At 32.2% G+C, this 18,312-nt stretch overlaps 1 protein-coding gene across 1 annotated transcript; it reads left to right on the forward strand.

Annotated features, from left to right (window-relative positions):
• Window positions 1-13,070: 13,070 nt before the first annotated feature.
• Window positions 13,071-17,804, forward strand: LOC149239318 (uncharacterized; the record flags this gene model as incomplete). Its single annotated transcript, XM_089369828.1, has 2 exons — window positions 13,071-13,304; window positions 17,712-17,804. Coding segments are annotated over 2 exons (327 nt in total), but the record flags the coding sequence as incomplete, so codon positions are not given.
• Window positions 17,805-18,312: the final 508 nt, after the last annotated feature.

The following is an 18,312-nucleotide window of genomic DNA, read 5'->3' on the forward strand; positions in this document are numbered from 1 at the left end:
GGGTTAGAGGTGATGTCAATCAAATTATCTTTGGAGCCACCTATAGAATCTAAGATGAGGACTTGGTCATGCTTCTTCGTCAACCTAAAATAGAGGATGGCAAGGTTGGGGCCTTAGTTTTCTATCATATCAAGCCTTAAGCCTACAAAATTACACCTCATGACCATAGAGATCAGGAGCAAAAAACTTTTGGTATGCCAATATAACTCCCAAGTCTTATATAATTTTGTGTCTTTAGTGCAATTGGTACCCAAATCAAGAAAAAATCATATATTTTTAAGTCAATATCCCTATCCTTGGGATAAGCACACTCAACCTTCGCATCTACTTCTACCTCCTTAACTTTTTTATTGGTCATAGGATAGATTGATCAATGAAAGGCCTTTATAGATTACATTACTATAAATTCCACCTGAGTGTGTTGGACTATAAGTTTACCTTATTGAGCAAGGTGTGGAGTCATGTAAGACTCAATAGACTAAAGACTATAGAAAAGGATGTGGAAGAAAAGGACTATGTCAAACTTGAAGATTATAGAGAAAACCAAGAAAGCCCATGGAGACTTGTTGAAATATCCATTAATGCACATTGAACAATTATAAGATGGGAAATTTAATGGTTCCCCTTCTCAACATGAATTCCTCTAGTACTAGTATCATCACTCTCAAACCTCAATGCTAATGTAGACGTAGTTCCCTCAAAGGTGCATATCATGTAATGATTGTTGGTAATGGAACCCAATGATGATGGAGATGGTGAAGGGTGGCATGTGTCATGGGATGGGATGTATCCATGTACCTTATCGAGTCGAAGTATCGTTTATCCAATATAGGGTGGCAAGATTAGCTTGGGCTAGTTGTTGACAATTGGATTGAAGGGAGTGATTGCTAACAAACCTATAGTCCAAGTCTAAATCTATTCCTAAAGATGAAACCCCTTCATATTTTTATCTCCATTTTTAAAAATAGGTAAAATGGGGCTTTGAATCTAGGGTTTAGGAAAGCCCTAGTCAATGATTAAATGAAAGATAGTATAGATGTGAAGGATGAGGATAAGCCCTTTGATTTTAAAATTTATACTTGGTATCCTTAAGGTCCATAGCTTTCCCTTTTGTGAGATGCTTAACCCCAAACTCTATGTCTTCTATATAAAAAAATTCTTCACCCATAAAAAGAATTTGGAAGTTGTCCGTGACATTAGGGGATTCATAAAAATCTTAAGGTAGGAATTGCAATCCCTTAAGTGAATCACATTATTTTATTTTGTTTTACAAGTAAGAATTTACTTCCAAAATTTCTTAGGATGTGGCTTAGATAGATGCAAAAAATTCTCTTGCTTTTTATTTACATGTAATTTTTTTTCCTTTGAATTATGGATTTGCACCTATTTAACTTATCAAAATTTAAAGACTAATTAGAAGCATCCCTAATGGAGTTCCTAGAGATCTTACACTCTTTATCATACTAGGGGTTGCTCATTCTATTTTTCTTTTTACATATCACCTTAATGGAGAACTTGTTAATGGAAGTAGAGAGGGTTTTTATAAAATTATGATAAAGGTCTTCAATATTGTCCTTATTTGAGAGGAGATTTATCATTATTTAAATCCGTAGAAAAATATTATCTTTATCTTTGTCAAATATGGAGTTATTTTGGGTATCATAATTCTCTTCAATGGGGCTTTTGTACATGACATAGTTTAAAGTAGGGCTAAATGTATATGACTACAGTAAGGTTCATAGTCATTTTAGATGTCAAATTTGACTATTTGGTGGTATATAGAGATATTTGAACCGCCAAGCCCATGAATACACTTCATTAGACCATTGGAATTATTAAATATTGAGAATTGTAGAACTTGGTTAGCTTGGTACCATCCAAATTTCCACCGAAGTATTTAGAGTTCCTTTTGTATTTGCAAGTGAAAACAAGGCCCATACCTAGCCATACAATATTAGGGTTCTAATCATTGCTTAAAATAGTAGCTTGATTAGTTGTTCTAACATTAAAATCTCATAGTAAGAGGATACTACCTTACTTCCTTACATTGTGATATCTTATTCTAAGCCAAGGTAAGGAAATTTTTTATCTAAATTGTTTTTTAATAAAAGAATAGAATTAATAGAAATGAAATAACAAATTATTAAATAAACTTTCTTAACATTAATATCTTAAATATTCATTTACATGTACTAATTCAGATTGTCTTTCTTGTGAACCCTAATGTTCTTTTTTATGTAACAAGTTATGCCTAACTATACCTCTAATATCTCTATGATACAATCTAGTGCTCCATATGAACAATAAAACGGATCGTTTTAAGCTAGAAATCTTATAATTTTTATGTGCGAAAATTTTAATAAGCAATATAATATCAATTTCATTTGAAATTTCACCTAACTTAAAGTGTTATTGTTTTCCAAAAGCAAAACATAATAATTCCAAAACATGATCCATGTGTCCCAAATTTGTATAAATATATTTTACTAATAATAACAAATTCTTTCAGAAAAAATCACATAGGAGTAATATTGTCGATGCGTTTCGAACCAACCAGTGTGGTGCATCTTCAAGACAAGATGATGAATCAGATCCATGCAATGAAATAAATAGATGAAGAGAGCAACTAACTAGCCATTAGAAAAAACAACTAGTTTGACTAAAGATAATTGCATCCCTACATCTCTTTAAGAACACTAGATTTGATTTCATCTTTGAGACCTGAAAACGTGCCTCCTCGAAATGATTAACCTTAATCCTGATGGCCCTCCCATGCAGGGTTATAATTTTTGAGTTTAGACTTCTGTGATCCATATTAATAATAACAAATTCTTTCGAAAAAAATCACATAGGAGTAACATTGTCGACGCGTTTCGAACCAACCAGTGTGGTTCATCTTCAGGATAAGATGATGAATTAGATCCATGCAATGAAATAAATAGATGAAGAGAGAAGCTAACTAGCTGTTAGAAAAAACAGTTAGTTTGACTAAAGATAATTGCATTCCTACGTCTCTTTAAGAACACTAGATCTAATTTCATCTTTGAGACCTGCAAACGTCCCTTCTTGAAATGATTAACCTTAATCCCGATGGCCCTCCCGTGCAAGGTTATAATTTCCGAGTTTAGACTTCTGTGATCCATATTAATAATAACAAATTCTTTCGGAAAAAATCACATAGGAGTAAATCATTGATGCATTTCGAACCAACCAGTGTGGTTCATCTTCAAGACAAGATGATGAATCAGATCCATGCAATGAAATAAATTGATGAAGAGAGAAGCTAACTAGCCATTAGAAAAAACAACTAGTTTGACTAAAGATAATTGCGTCCCTACATCTCTTTAAGAACACTAGATCTGATTTCATCTTTGAGACCTGCAAACGTGCCTTCTTGAAATGATTAACCTTAATCCTGATGGCCCTCCCATGCATGGTTATAATTTCTGAGTTTAGACTTTTGTGAACCATATTAATAATAACAAATTCTTTCGGAAAAAATCACATAGGAGTAATATCATCAATGCATTTTGAACCAACCAGTGTGGTTCATCTTCAGGGCAAGATGATGAATTAGATCCATACAATGAAATAAATAGATGAAGAAAGCAGCTAACTAGCCATTAGAAAAAACACCTAGTTTGACTAAAGACAAATTTTGCGTCCCTACATCTCTTTAAGAACACTAGATCTAATTTCATCTTTGAGACCTGCAAACGTGCCTTCTCGAAATGATTAACCTTAATCCCGATGGTCCTCCTGTGCAGGGTTATAATTTCTGAGTTTAGACTTCTGTGATCCATATTAATAATAACAAATTCTTTCCGAAAAAATCACATAGGAGTAATATCGTCGACACGTTTCAAACCAACTAGTGTGGTTCATCTTCAGGACAAGATGTTGAATCAGATCCATGCAATGAAATAAATAGATGAAGGGAGCAGTTCACTAGCCGTTAGAAAAACAACTAGTTTTACTAAAGATAATTGCGTCCCTACATCTCTTTAAGAACACTAGATCTGATTTCATCTTTGAGACTTGCAAACGTGCCTTCTCGAAATGAATAACCTTAATCCCGATAGCCCTCCCGTGCAGGGTTATAATGTCTGAGTTTAGACTTTTGTGATCCATATTAATAATAACAAATTCTTTAGGGAAAAATCACATAGGAGTAATATCGTCGACGCGTTTTGAACCAACCAGTGTGGTTCATCTTCAAGATAAGTTGATGAATTAGATCCATGCAATGAAATAAATAGACGAAGAGAGAAGCTAATTAACCGTTAGAAATCTATTTATTTCATTGCATGGATCTGATTCATCATCTTGTCCTGAAGAGGAACCACACTGGTTGGTTCAAAATGCATCGACGATATTACTCCTATGTGATTTTTTCCAAAAGAATTTGTTATTATTAATATGGATCACATAAGTCTAAATTTATAAATTATAACCCTGCACGGGAGGGCCATCAGGATTAATGTTAATCATTTCGAGAAGGCACTTTTTCAAGTCTCAAAGATGAAATCAGATCTAATGTTCTTAAAGAGATGTAGGGACATAATTATCTTTAGTCAAACTAGTTATTTTTTCTAATGGCTAGTTAGTTGCTCTCTTCATCTATTTATTTCATTGCATGGATCTGATTCATCATCTTGTCCTGAAGATGAACCACACTGGTTGGTTCGAAACGCGTCGACGATATTACTCCTATGTGATTTTTTCTGAAAGAATTTGTTATTATTAATATGGATCATAGAAGTCTAAACTCAGAAATTATAACCATGCACGGGAGGGCCATCGGGATTAAGGCTAATCATTTCAAGAAGGTATGTTTGCAGGTCTCAAAGATGAAATCAGATCTAGTGTTCTTAAAGAGATGTAGGGATGCAATTATCTTTAGTCAAACTAGTTGTTTTTCTAACGGCTAGTTAACTGCTCCCTTCATCTATTTATTTCATTACATGGATCTGATTCATCATCTTGTCCTGAAGATGAACCACACTAGTTGGTTCGAAACGCGTCGACGATATTACTCCTATGTGATTTTTTCCGAAAGAATGTGTTATTATTAATATGGATCACAGAAGTCTAAACTCATAAATTATAACCCTGCATGGGAGGGCCATCGCGATTAAGGTTAATCATTTTGAGAAGGCACGTTTGCAGGTCTCAAAGATGAAATCAGATCTAGTGTTCTTAAAGAGATGTAGGGACACAATTATCTTTAGTCAAAATAGTTGCTTTTCTAATGGCTAGTTAACTGCTCCCTTCATCTATTTATTTCATTGCATGGATTTGATTCATCATCTTGTCTTGAAGATTAACCACACTAGTTGGTTTGAAACGCGTCGACGATATTACTCCTATGTGATTTTTTTCTGAAAGAATTTGTTATTATTAATATGGATCACAGAAGTCTAAACTCATAAAATATTTTACTATAATTTATCTATTTAATTATATCAATTTTATATTGAATTAAAATTTAGTTACTAATATTTAATAAAAAATATTTTTATGGAGGATGATAAAGGTTTTTTCATTTATATTAATTTTAGAAAGTTATTATTTTAAAAATAATTTAGATATTTTTTATCTTAAAATTTATGTAAATTATCAAACTAAAAAATTTGTTAAAACTGTTTTGCTAAAAAAAAATTATTTATTATTTTAAACCTATATTGACCCAAAATTTAATTATCAACTTTTAATCATCTTATTAAATCATTTAGAAATAAATTTAAATTTTATTTATATTAATTTAACTTTAAAAAAAAATGTAAAATATTTTATTATAATTTATCTATAAATTTAATTATTAATATTTAATAATTAATAATAAAAAATATGTTTATTGATGATGATAAAGGTTTTTTATTTGTATTAATTTTAGAAAGTTATTATTTTAAAAATAATTTAGATATTTTTATCTTAAAATTTATGTAAGTTATCACACTAAAAAAAATTGTCAAAATTGTTTTACTATAAATTTCTAATAAAAAATATTTTTATGGATAATGAGAAAGGTTATTTTCCATTTAATTATTTTGAATTTATATTGACTTAATTTTATTTTTTTGGTATTTTAGAGGAATCCAACATCTTGTTTGACATGTAGCAACTAGAAAACCTTCGGGGTATATGGTCTGTCTTCTTCTCCATAAATCAGGATACAATCGAGAGATTTGAACCTTGGATCTCTCAGTGTTCACAAATTTCACATTACTTCGATCATCAATAAAACTACCCCTGAGACATATTAACTTAAAATTTAATTATCAATATAAAGATTACTTTTATAGATAATAATAAAGATGGTTTATCATTTGATTATTTTGATTTTATATTGACTTAAAATTTAGTTTTCAATATTTAATCAAAAATATTTTTATTGATAATAATAAATGTAATGTTTCATTAATATTTATTTTAAATTACTACATTTAAAAAAATAATAAAAAATATTTATTTATTTATTTTGTAAATTAATACTTTTTATTATAAAAAAAAACATGATTACAATGTTGTAAGAACTAATCATATAAGGACTTGTTGTACCTTATTGAAACTAACATGGATTTGACAAACTAGAAAAGGTTACCCCACTTGGGGGTGGTCTTTCGAACGACTTTTCTTTCCTTTCTTTCTCACAAGCTTGGTCCAACCAGCAAGAGGCGAGTCAGCCAAAGTAATTTGCAGAATATTGTTGAAAGCTAAACGAGACTCCTTATAAGCGTCAAAAGATGTGGATTCATGAAAATACTTCAAAATACTCAATGAGACATTTGTGTTTGCTAATTTCCTGTTTGTAAGGGTCGTTGGGTTCCCTGTTGAGTCCTTATGAGTCTGATGAATATCGACATTTTGATCTTGATCCCCTTGAAACCATAACATCATCAGCACCCTCATCCTCTCGGTCAAAGATAGAATAATTATTTCCCTCCATAAAGAAGGTCACAAGGTTTCCAACTTTTAGATTTGGAAGTTTTATTATGAAGATTCTTATTAGGATTTGACTAGGGATAGGAATCCATAAATGGCTAGTTTGTAGACAAACTCAGCACTGAAACAAAATATTCTCATAATCCAAATATTGGGTCCAATGATAATAACCCATTTTTAAACTTATTTTATCTGGAAGCCCTTTGTTGATATCAATTTCCACACATATTTTGATGTAGGTGTACAGGCCAAGCCATCCTCAAGAAGGATTTGTGGCAAGAAAACGACTTAAGGAGTTGCCAATACCCTGGAAAATTGCATAGTGCCATAGGTGGACAGGCAAAATTTGGAAGTCAAACCTATATTGGAAGCTTGATAATAATTGTTGTAGAGGGGTCAAAATCCAAAAACCAGGGGGTTATAAATAGACCTAACAAATATTAGGATATTATGGAGATAAATATCCCCAATTAATTCCCCATAGGGCTTGTGCGTTTTTTCATACACATTACATATATTTTCTCACGTACCACTCTCCACATGAGTTTCTCGTTCTGGATTTTCAACAAACATTTTGCGTTCAGGCATCCCTTCAATGGTCGCTCTAGGCCGTCACTTGGCTCCCTTATGGATGTCACCACTAGGGTTTTACCCATTAACATTTGAGTCATAGCTCACATATACATCATCACTGGGATGAAAAACCCCTAAGCCTTTGGGATCTCGGCCATCAACATCGATGTCATTTTTGAAATTGGGATCCCTAGATGATCCCCTGTCAATCTCATTCACAAATCTGATGCTGGATGGAAGCCATAGGAGTGAGGAAGGCAACCACTCCACGCTTGACCCTATTGTTAAACCTATGCTCAAACATATTGTGACTTCGTTGCTCAAACCTATTGTGACTCCATTGCTCAAACTCGTTGTGACTCGCTAATCAAAACATGTACCTTCCATCACTCTTAATATATATATATATATATATATATATATATATATATATATATATATATATATATATATATATATCTTAACATTTGTTTTTTGTTTTTTTTTTAAATCGGATAGGATTTGTATTACAATTATAATGAAAAATATACAAAATCAATTATTTATATTGGCCAATTAGGGAAACAATACTAGTAGAAACACCACAAATTGCTTGAACTAAAAAATAAAACTAATAAGATAATTAAAATTTAGTTGATTTTCCTTATTATTGTAAATCAAACAAGTGTTAGTGACTATATTTGTAGTCCTACTGCTAGCAGGAAATAACAAAAAAGTGAATTGTAAGACCATCTACTTGGGTGGTTTGTTGACATTTCTGGTGTCAAAGTAGGCCTCCACTCCATCAAAGATTAAAAAATCCATATTTGTTAGCTTCTTTTCCATAATGGAGACTCTATCAACGAGTGCCTTCATTTGTCTCTGCATTTCGTCAATGCATGTTAGAAATTCTTGTTGAGTTTATTAGTGCTCCACCGAGACTTTTTTGATGATTATTTTCAACTACCAATAAATGTCTAGTTCACATCTATCTAGTGTTTCTAGTTATGGTGTTCCTAGTATCTAGGAACTACCCCCCTACTTATGGCTCCACATCTACATTAGTGATAAACTAGTGCTCAATCCTTGCTTCCCTCTTTGCCTCCTAGATTTATACTCTGATTGATGTAGAAGTGGAGTGAGCGTAAACTACAACCAAGCACTTTGATGATCATTGAGCCTTGGAGCCAGAGGGGATGGAATTGTTTCTTCTACCTATGCATTCTTGCATACATCTAGGTCTAGCCATATATAAGTGGACCATAATAATTGAAAACCGAGAGGAAATTTGTGGAGTCCCCTTGAAGGGGTGAAGGGATTTACAAAAGAGGGAAGGGTGGAAAAGAAGCAAGTTTATAAAGATATAAATCCAAAGTAAGGGAAAAGGATTAGCATAAAATAACAAAGAAGAAAGATACTAACCTAAGATTGCTTAACTAGGAGGAGAACCAATCTCGATTTGGTAGAGACAATAATAATAGGAGAAGAAATTGAAAATATGCAACCATCAAAAGTCTTGGTAGGTCCAGCTATCCATTGGAACCAAGAGAAGAATCTATGTGCTTGTCAAGGATTTTATATTAAACATGAATGGAGTAAATGCCAAGGTAGGCTTGAACATTAAACCAATTGGGTCATATGATTTCTTTATTGGTATGGATTGATTAGATAAGTATAAGGTTGTCCTAGATTGTTACTTCAAGGCTTTCACATGTCTTGATGATGAAGTGAATTCAAAAATAGTTTAGGGTATTCCAAGGCTTATTTCCATTAGATAAATTTTAACATTGTAACTAAAATGAAGTTTTAGAAAATGTTTCTAGATATATATAGCATATCTAAAAGAGTTAGCCAAGGATAAGGAGCCAAATATTGACAACTATCCAGTCTTGAATGAACATGAAAATGTGTCTGAGGAATTGCTAGGATTGCCACCAAAGAGGGACATTGATTTCTCAATTAACTTGATGCTTGGAGGCTCCCTAATGTCCAAGATTCTCTTCAGAATGAGCACACAGAGCTAAAATAATTGCAAATGTAGTTAGAAGGGTTGTTGTAGAAGGGGTACATACACCCAAGCGTTTCTCCTTAAGGTGTCCTGATACATTTTTCAAAGAAAAAGAATTGAAATATGAGGTTGTGTTTTGGTTTTAGATAACTACACAAAATGACCATAAAAAACAAGTATTATTTGCTAAGAATTGATGACCTTTTTTATTAGCTGAAAGGAGAAAGAATATTTTCCAGGATTGACTTGAGGTTAGGCTACCATCAAGCCAAAATCAATGAACAATATACTAGCAAGACATCCTTTTGGACAAGGCATGGTCATTATGAATTTGTGGTGGTGCCATTTTGGTTAAGTGATGCACTCTCTACTTTTATGTGCCTAATGAATGGAGTCTTTAAGAATTACTTGGCCAAGTTTATTATTGTATTTTTGGATGATATTCTTATCTATTCCAAAATAGAGGAGGAACATGAGAAACATTTGAGTAAGGTGTTATAGGTGTTAAGAGAATTTCAATTGTATGCTAAGTTAATAAAATGTATTTTCTATCAAAAGCAAATCCATTATTTGGGCCACATTGTCTTAGAGGAGGGAATAGGAGTGGACCTAGAAAATATTTAGGAAATCAAAGAATGCCCAACATCAAAGGATATTTTAGAAGGAACATTATTTATAGATTTATCTAGTTACTATAGGAGATTCATTATAGGTATCTCCAAGCTTGCACATCCAATTATCTCATTGCAAAAGAAAGGAGCTCAGTTTGAATGGACTACATAACATGAAGAGAACTTCATCATTTGAAGGATTTACTAACCAATGCACCTTTTTAACGATTGCATATCCAAATGAGGATTTTATTGCATGTCCTGATGCATGCAAGCAAGGATTGGGTGGAGTCCTTTCACAAAATGGGCACATTATTTTCTATGAATCAAGGAAGATTAAAGAGCATGAAATCAATTATGCTATCCATGACTTGGAGCTTACATCTATTACATCTGTTATCCATACATCAAAAATGTGGAGACATTATCTCATGGGTAGAATTTTTTAGTTGAGGACAGACTATAGTGATTTGAAATATTTATTTGAGCAACCAACACTAAATGCAAGAAAAACTAATTCATCTAATAATGAATAGCCGAGGGGTAATAGCAATAGCCATAATTTAGATCTCAAGAAAACCAAAGTACAAGTGTATATATAATGAATGAATGAGGATAAGTGATCTAAAATGTAAACATCGTATATGGAAAAATAATAAAAATGAAATACACCATCGTTTGTATGATAGGCATAGACAATATTATAGGGGGGCATGATTCCCCAAGATGGAAACAGGGTGGGGGAATGTGGGGGGTTGAAAGGAATATCTAAGGGGGAGATCCACATGCTCATAATCCCATGTAATTTTCCTAAATTAATTGTTGTTACCACGTAAATCCTCAATTAACATATTAAAAATTAATCATTGAATGCATTTGTGAAGTTGATATAATATTCATCTCAATTACTTATTGAAGCATGGTAAGTTCAATCGTATAAGAGGTGGATGAAAGAGTACAACACGAGGTTAAGTACAACTATCCTTGGGGAGAGTAAGAGTTAAGCAACCATGAATGGGAAAAGTGAAATTCAAGTGGAAGAGGCAAGTAGTTTTTATAGTAGTATGAAGTGAGGAAAATAATGTATGGTGCTAAGAAGAGAAAGGAAGTCATGACTATATTTTGATGTCTGCTTTTGAAGCTAGTAACTGTACTAGGAACTAGTATGGTATGCCTACAAAGTGTTCTCACTGAAAAATATACCTAATAGGTAGTGTAAATACTTTGTGAACACTCATGTAATGATTGGTTTTCCTGGAGCCCCTAGTTAGAAAATCATGTCCAGTATTCTGTTGGATCTCTAGAGGCAATGGAGAAGGGATGACAATGTAGAGAAGGAAATATCATCCCTTGGGTTGTGTAGACTAATGGGGAATAAACTTGGGTAGTTACAATTATTGTAGGAGCCACCATGTTTTTATAGGGTATTAGGTTGTATGAGCATACCATAGACATCCATAGGAGCTCATACATCCTTGTAGACTCATAGCCCCAACATGGGGCGACTTGTTGTTGAGAGAATTGGAGTAGCAAAGTTTATGGTTATGTGGAAAATTCGACATTTGCGATCAGTTGTGTAAATCATTTAAAATATATGTCATCTATGTATTATCATGTTTATTATGTAAATTCCATGTTGAATGTTGTGTTAGGTTTCCATTTTATGTGTTAACTATCATTGTACATGTTTATTTAGAATTACATTCATGATTTTAATCATATTACATAGGTGCACATGTATATGAATGGTATGTTGTGTGCATTTCTACATTTTAATTGGTATTTGACTCATTTATAGTAGTAACGTGACCCAACAAGGGAGCTAGATGTGTTACATGAAATCTTGTTTGTGTTCGAAAAAAATACATATTTTCACACACCAAACAAGCAATAATTTTAATTTTAATATTTCTATGATCAAAGTAATGGTAAAAAGTTCTCTTTGAGTCTGTGCATGTATTGTTTTCAAATTGACATTTCAAACCAACTAATGTAGTCTATCGTCTAAATCAAGAATAATAAAAATATGATTTTGTAATAATAATAAAAAAAAAAAAACTAAAAAGATAATAACCATTACTACTCATATTAATAATGTAATATAAGAAATGTTAAAAATATAATCCTAATAAAATAAGATAACATTCTATAAGCAAGTGAATGCAAAGAAAAAATAATAAAAGTATTTATAATATTATAGAAGTTAAAGTGAAATTAAAATGAAATAATGATAAGATACGTGTTAAAAATGTTATTCAAGTAGGGTAAAGTAATAATAATATAAATATTTTAAGTATTAATAATAATAATAATAAATATTAATATAGATATTAATATTATAGCATACTAATATATAAATAGTTTTTTATATTATTAATAATATGAGATATTATAGTCAAATAAAGTTAATATGAATTAATAGTATTAGTAATAGTAAATTTAATACTATAATTATTAATAATAATAAGATACAAATTATATATGTATATATGCGATAAAATTAAGGAAATTTATAAAAGGAAAAAGAGAAATAGGAAATGTACCTGAAGTCTAAAGAAAGAAAAGAAGGAGAAACAAAAAAAAACATAAAGGAAAATGGAGAAAAACAAAGCTTAAAACTAGCATTTGCACTAGATGTTGCAAAGGAAATGCCGTAAGACATAAAGTGTGGAAGAATGACAATATCAACATGTGAATGGACGTACATGGAATGCTCCCTATGCAATCGACCCTCCATGTTCACTTGCAATAGAGGCATCCTGTTTGGGAAAAGTTTCAAATCTTCAAAATGCAATACCTTGTTGAGGCTCGCAATGTCACACATAATGCTGCACAGGAACAAGAGAGATATGTAGCTGCAGATTATGAAGAGGGAGTTGCCTCTTCTTCTCCAATCTGGTGAGGAACCAAGTGCGAGGATCCAAGTTGAACATATATTAAGAGAGTAAAATATCATAGCGGCATATGATATCATTGAACTATTTTGTGAATCTATTGTGGCACGACTGCAAATCATTGAATCCCAGGGGAAATGTCCTGTTGATTTGCGGGAAGCTCTTTCAAGTTTAATATTCACAACTTCAAGATGTGTTGACATTCCAGAACTTCTAGATATTGACAAGCTATTTGTAGCAAAGTATGGTAAAGGATTTGCAGTTGTAGCAGCGAAACTACGCCCCAAATGTTGTGTTAATACAACGATTATTGACAATTTATTTCTAAGAAAACCTAGTGGGGAAGTGAAGATGAAGCCTATGAAAGAAATAACAAAGGAATATGAACATTGAATGGACTCCAACAGAATCAGAACCAGAACTGTTGAAACTTCCTAATGACCTGCTTGAAGAACCAAGTAAATTTGCTAGTGCTACCCATATAGCAACAAGCTCTGACAAGGATAGCTCACATTCTGTTTCTCGGCACAAGCATGAAACTCACACTCCCAATAATAAATTTCCATGAAATCAAATGATTTGAATCTTCCATTTACCATTGTATTGCCAAAATGCCATCTAAAAGTAAGTGATATAAATTGTCTATTGTTGTTGTTTAAAGACAGAGAAGACAATAGGGCAGAATTTGTATCATTCAACTACCAATCCAATGAGTATTATCCGTGTGTGTGCCAAAATGTTGTCAACAAAGAGGAACAATCAGCCAGTGAGGGCCCATGAGAAGGCCTGTTAGTTTCCCATCCAAAACATTGGATTCTACACAAGTTTTCACTACAGTTAGCAGGCGTAAGTCCCTGTTCAATCACTTAGATATATTTCTGTAATAAAACATTGATAAGGAATGAATTGATCTGTTGTTAGTAAAATCGATGATAAAATAATTGAGCAATTTTAACAAAACTTACATGCAAATAAAGTTCTGATACCAAATTTCTGATGATACCATGGCTCTTGTGACAGAATATTTACAACGAAGGTGCCACCCTATTTTCCCTTATCAGTCTTCCTGCTTTCAGATGTTTGCCTTCACAAATTACTCTGCATAACTTGACCTGTTCTCTTTGTAGACTAGCTGATTTTTAACTTCAAACTGGCAGTCATCATCCATTTTTGAGGCTGAAATAACTTGATTTTGATCATATTTTTCATCTATTCTCACAGCCATGCTCACGATAATCTAATTTCTACAATGATTGAAGAGCCTATATTCCATTGTTTGGTAAAAACAGAAAAACACACAATAGTTGGTTACCGGTGGCATCGGATTCACTCATACTTCCCCCATAACCGCCTTATAAGAAACATATCTAAAGATTTTAAGGTGACTTACCTTTGGTTTTTGTTACTTCTTGAACCCTCTCCTAAGGAAAAAGTCCCAAGCCAATGGGAGAGCCAAGGCCTTGCCTCTAGCTTTAAGGCTAAGAAGGGACTTCCATACCTAAGGGGAGATTTCCTAAGGTCGAATTTAGCTAGGATTGATAAGTAGAGATGAAAAATTCTGAACTCATTTTGACAAGTTAGTGCTAGTTATTTCAAGATTAGACATGCATAACAATGTGAAGCTATAATAGGTGATCTCACTTGAATGGACAATAGAAATGTAAAACACCATGAAGGTGTCGAACATATACTCAGTTATGCAATGATAAATATCCATGAAATCAAATGATTTGAATCTTCCATTTACGATTGTATTGCCAAAATGCCATCTGAAAGTCAGTGATATAAATTGTCTATTGTTGTTGTTTAAAGACAGAGAAGACAGTAGAGCAAAATTTGTATCATTCAACTACCAATCCAATGAGTATTATCCATGTGTGCGCCAAAATGTTGTCAACAAAGAGGAACAATCAGCCAGTGAGGGCCCATGAGAAGGTTTGTTAGTTTCCCATCCAAAACACTGGATTCTACACAAGTTTTCACTGCAGTTAGCAGGCGTAAGTCCTTGTTCAATCACTTACATATATTTTTGTAATAAGAACATTGATAAGGAATGAATTGATCTGCTGTTAGTAAAATCGATGATAAAATAATTGAGCAATTTTAACAAAATTTACATGCAAATAAAGTTCTGATACCAAATTTCTAATGATACCATGGCTCTTGTGACAGAATATTTACAAGGAAGGTACCACCCTATTTTCCGTTATCGGTCTTCCTGCTTTTGGATGTTTGCCTTCACAAATTACTCTGCATAACTTGACCTGTGGCGCATGCGTTGATGAGTTTAATGATGTTGCCATTTCATTTGATAAAAAATGTGCATCTTTATTAGAAACCTTGAAGCCCACACTTCCTGGTTTTAAAATGGGTTATGTTAACGTATATAATACAATGTTTGACATCATAAAGAATGCCCGGAACTATGGTAATATTTCTGTTCTGTTTGATTCTTTACATTTAATAAGTTTGGGTATTTTTAATTGAACTGCATATTTTGAAATATTTTAAAAATCTAATAGCATATAAATGAAGTCAAATAGTTGTGAAATTTTCAAAAATATTCTTAAATCTAAAATTAAATAATGTTCATCTAATAAGTTTGAAGCCATGTATGTGCAAAACTTACCAACTGTTTATAAATTAATGTGTTGAAGGGTTTGAAGAAGTGAGGAGAGGTTGTTGCGGAACGGGTTTGCTGGAGGCATCTATTGGGTGCAATCCCATTACGATCGTCTGCCCCGATGCATCAAAATACATATTTTGGGATTCTTTCCATCCCACAGAACATGCTTACAATATCATCGCCCAAAACATACAATTCATTCAGTTTTGTTTTTACAGAACCCACCAAACTATGAATCTAGAAGAGCTACTAACAGTAACAATGATGTTCAACCATAGAAATGAGATCTTAAAAGACACCAATCTGGATTGAATCTCTGATTACAATTGTTTTCCACTTTCTAGTTTCTATTCAAAGACAAAAGCCGTTATCTGACTTGGATGGTCCTCCCCGAAGGATCACTTTGACAACGAAGTTCGTTCATGAGCTCCCAGGCAAAGATTGTAGGGTCATCCTTGTAGGCCACTCCAGTAATGTTGTTCACTCTAGTCAATACAGTCTGCAGGAAAACACATTGATGAACACATCAAATAAAGTTAATATGAATTAATAGTATTAGTAATAGTAAAGTTAATACTATAATTATTATTAATAATAACATACAAATTATATATGTATATATATGTGATAAAATTAAGGAAATTTATAAAAGGAAAATGAGAGATAGGAAATGTACCTGAAGTCTAAAGAAAGAAAAGAAGTAGAAACAAAAAAACATAAAGGAAAATGGAGAAAAACAAAACTTAAAATAAAAGAAAGAATTAGAGAAAAAGAAAGGTTATCTACAAATATGTGTTGATGTTAATGTTAGATTTTAATTTTCATTGATTTCTCACCCATCATCCTTGTTGAATTTGGCTAAAATATTGGTGTTGTGAACATAAATATGGTTCTTTGTCTTCTCGAAGTGTTTTACTAAGGTAGAGGAACACGAGTGATTATGCTTATTGTTAGTATACTGCTTCTAAATTATGATCTTAATAGAAAAATTAGTTTCACTCACATAGAATTTACCCCATGGGCAAGGAATCTAGTAGACACATTTCTTATTACAAGAGTTAGTGGGATTTTTTTTCATGGATTTAAGAGAGATACAAATAGTGTTAATAGATTTGAAGGTGGCCACAATGTTCTTATTCTTCAAAATTCATGCAAGTTTCTCTATAGTTCCTTGTATATAAGGAAGGAAAAATTTTGTAACTTCATTGTTCATGTCTTTATTTTCTCTTGATCCTCTATTAGCATTCACAAAGGCCTCAATCCCTTCATGCTTCTTGTATCCATTGATCATGCATTCAAAAAGCCCTCAATCCATTCATACTTCTTGTATCCATTGATCATGGAAGCTTCAAGGAGATGGGAATTCTCAACTTCTAAACAATAATCATACAAATTCATGAGGCTCTAGTGGTTTAGAACCCCAAGATTTTGGGTCATATGATGATGAGATTAAACATTAAGGTAATTTTTTGTATGGATTTTTTTCTATATAGTTGGTGGGCCATGGAATCATCTTGTTTTCTAGGTACAAGAAAATCAAGAAATGGAAACATATCATTGACCTCAACCTCCATAGAGAATTTAATGTATTTAGATTGACTATTGAGGTGTTGTTTGAATATTTCCAAATTTTCACTCCACTGAGCCACTTGTTAAAAGTATCATCGACAAATCCAGTCGAAATATTTTAGATGAAAATGAGAGAAGTCAAGACTCTATACTCAATATATTCTATGAACAAATTATTTATAACGATAGAGAGTGGAGATTCCATAGCCATACCACAGGTTTATTCATAAATTTCTCTTTGGAAACTAAAATATGTAGATCTTAAATAATTTTCAACCAACATAGAAATATTTGGGTCAATGATCCTATTGATAACCCTTATAGCTATATCAATAAGAAACTTAGTAAAGAGAAAAACCACATTAAATCTTATCAAAATGTCATTCTAATGTAATTTAAAATCATTAATTTGCGTTAACAAAAAAGTGGGTGGAGTGTTTAACAAGGAAACTAGTTTTAGCAACTAGGGAATTTAGTTTACTAACCAACGTTTGGCTAGATGGTAGGAAGGCACACCAATAATATTGACAATATGCTTGAGAGAAACCTCATCCTTACGAATTTTGGATAAGTCATGTTTCCTCAGGGCAGAGGAATAACTTTCAATTAATTTCTTATTATCACTATTCAACTTGATAAAGTTAAAAATCTCTTCAAAATAAATTTCAATGTATTTCCATTTATATTTTATAGATCACTTAATATATTAAGGTGATCCAGCATTCCCATCTTATTAACGTAATAATCAATTTTATTCATATTCACCACAACCCCGACTTTATAAGCTTTTAAAATTTCTTGTTATCCCATTCACTACTCAACTTGATAACTCACTTATTATATTATTAAAATGATCCAACATTAACATATTATTAACATAATAATCAATTTTATTCATGCTAATAAGATCCCCGACTTTATAAGCTTTTAAAACAATAATATCGTGATTATTGTTAAGGGATTTCAAAGCTAAATTTCTTAATAATATTTTTTTTGGGAAGGTTTTTCTTTCTAAAGGATGTTGGAGATATCTTATCTTACTTCTTTAATGTGTTTATAGCATATTCAAGAGAAATACATAATTGCATAAAATCTCCTCAACAGGAG

The sequence above is a fragment of the Pinus tabuliformis genome, chromosome 8 (genome assembly GCF_031772625.1).
Source record: "Pinus tabuliformis cultivar Carrire ecotype Pingquan chromosome 8, CPIR1, whole genome shotgun sequence".
Lineage (NCBI taxonomy): Eukaryota > Viridiplantae > Streptophyta > Pinopsida > Pinales > Pinaceae > Pinus > Pinus tabuliformis.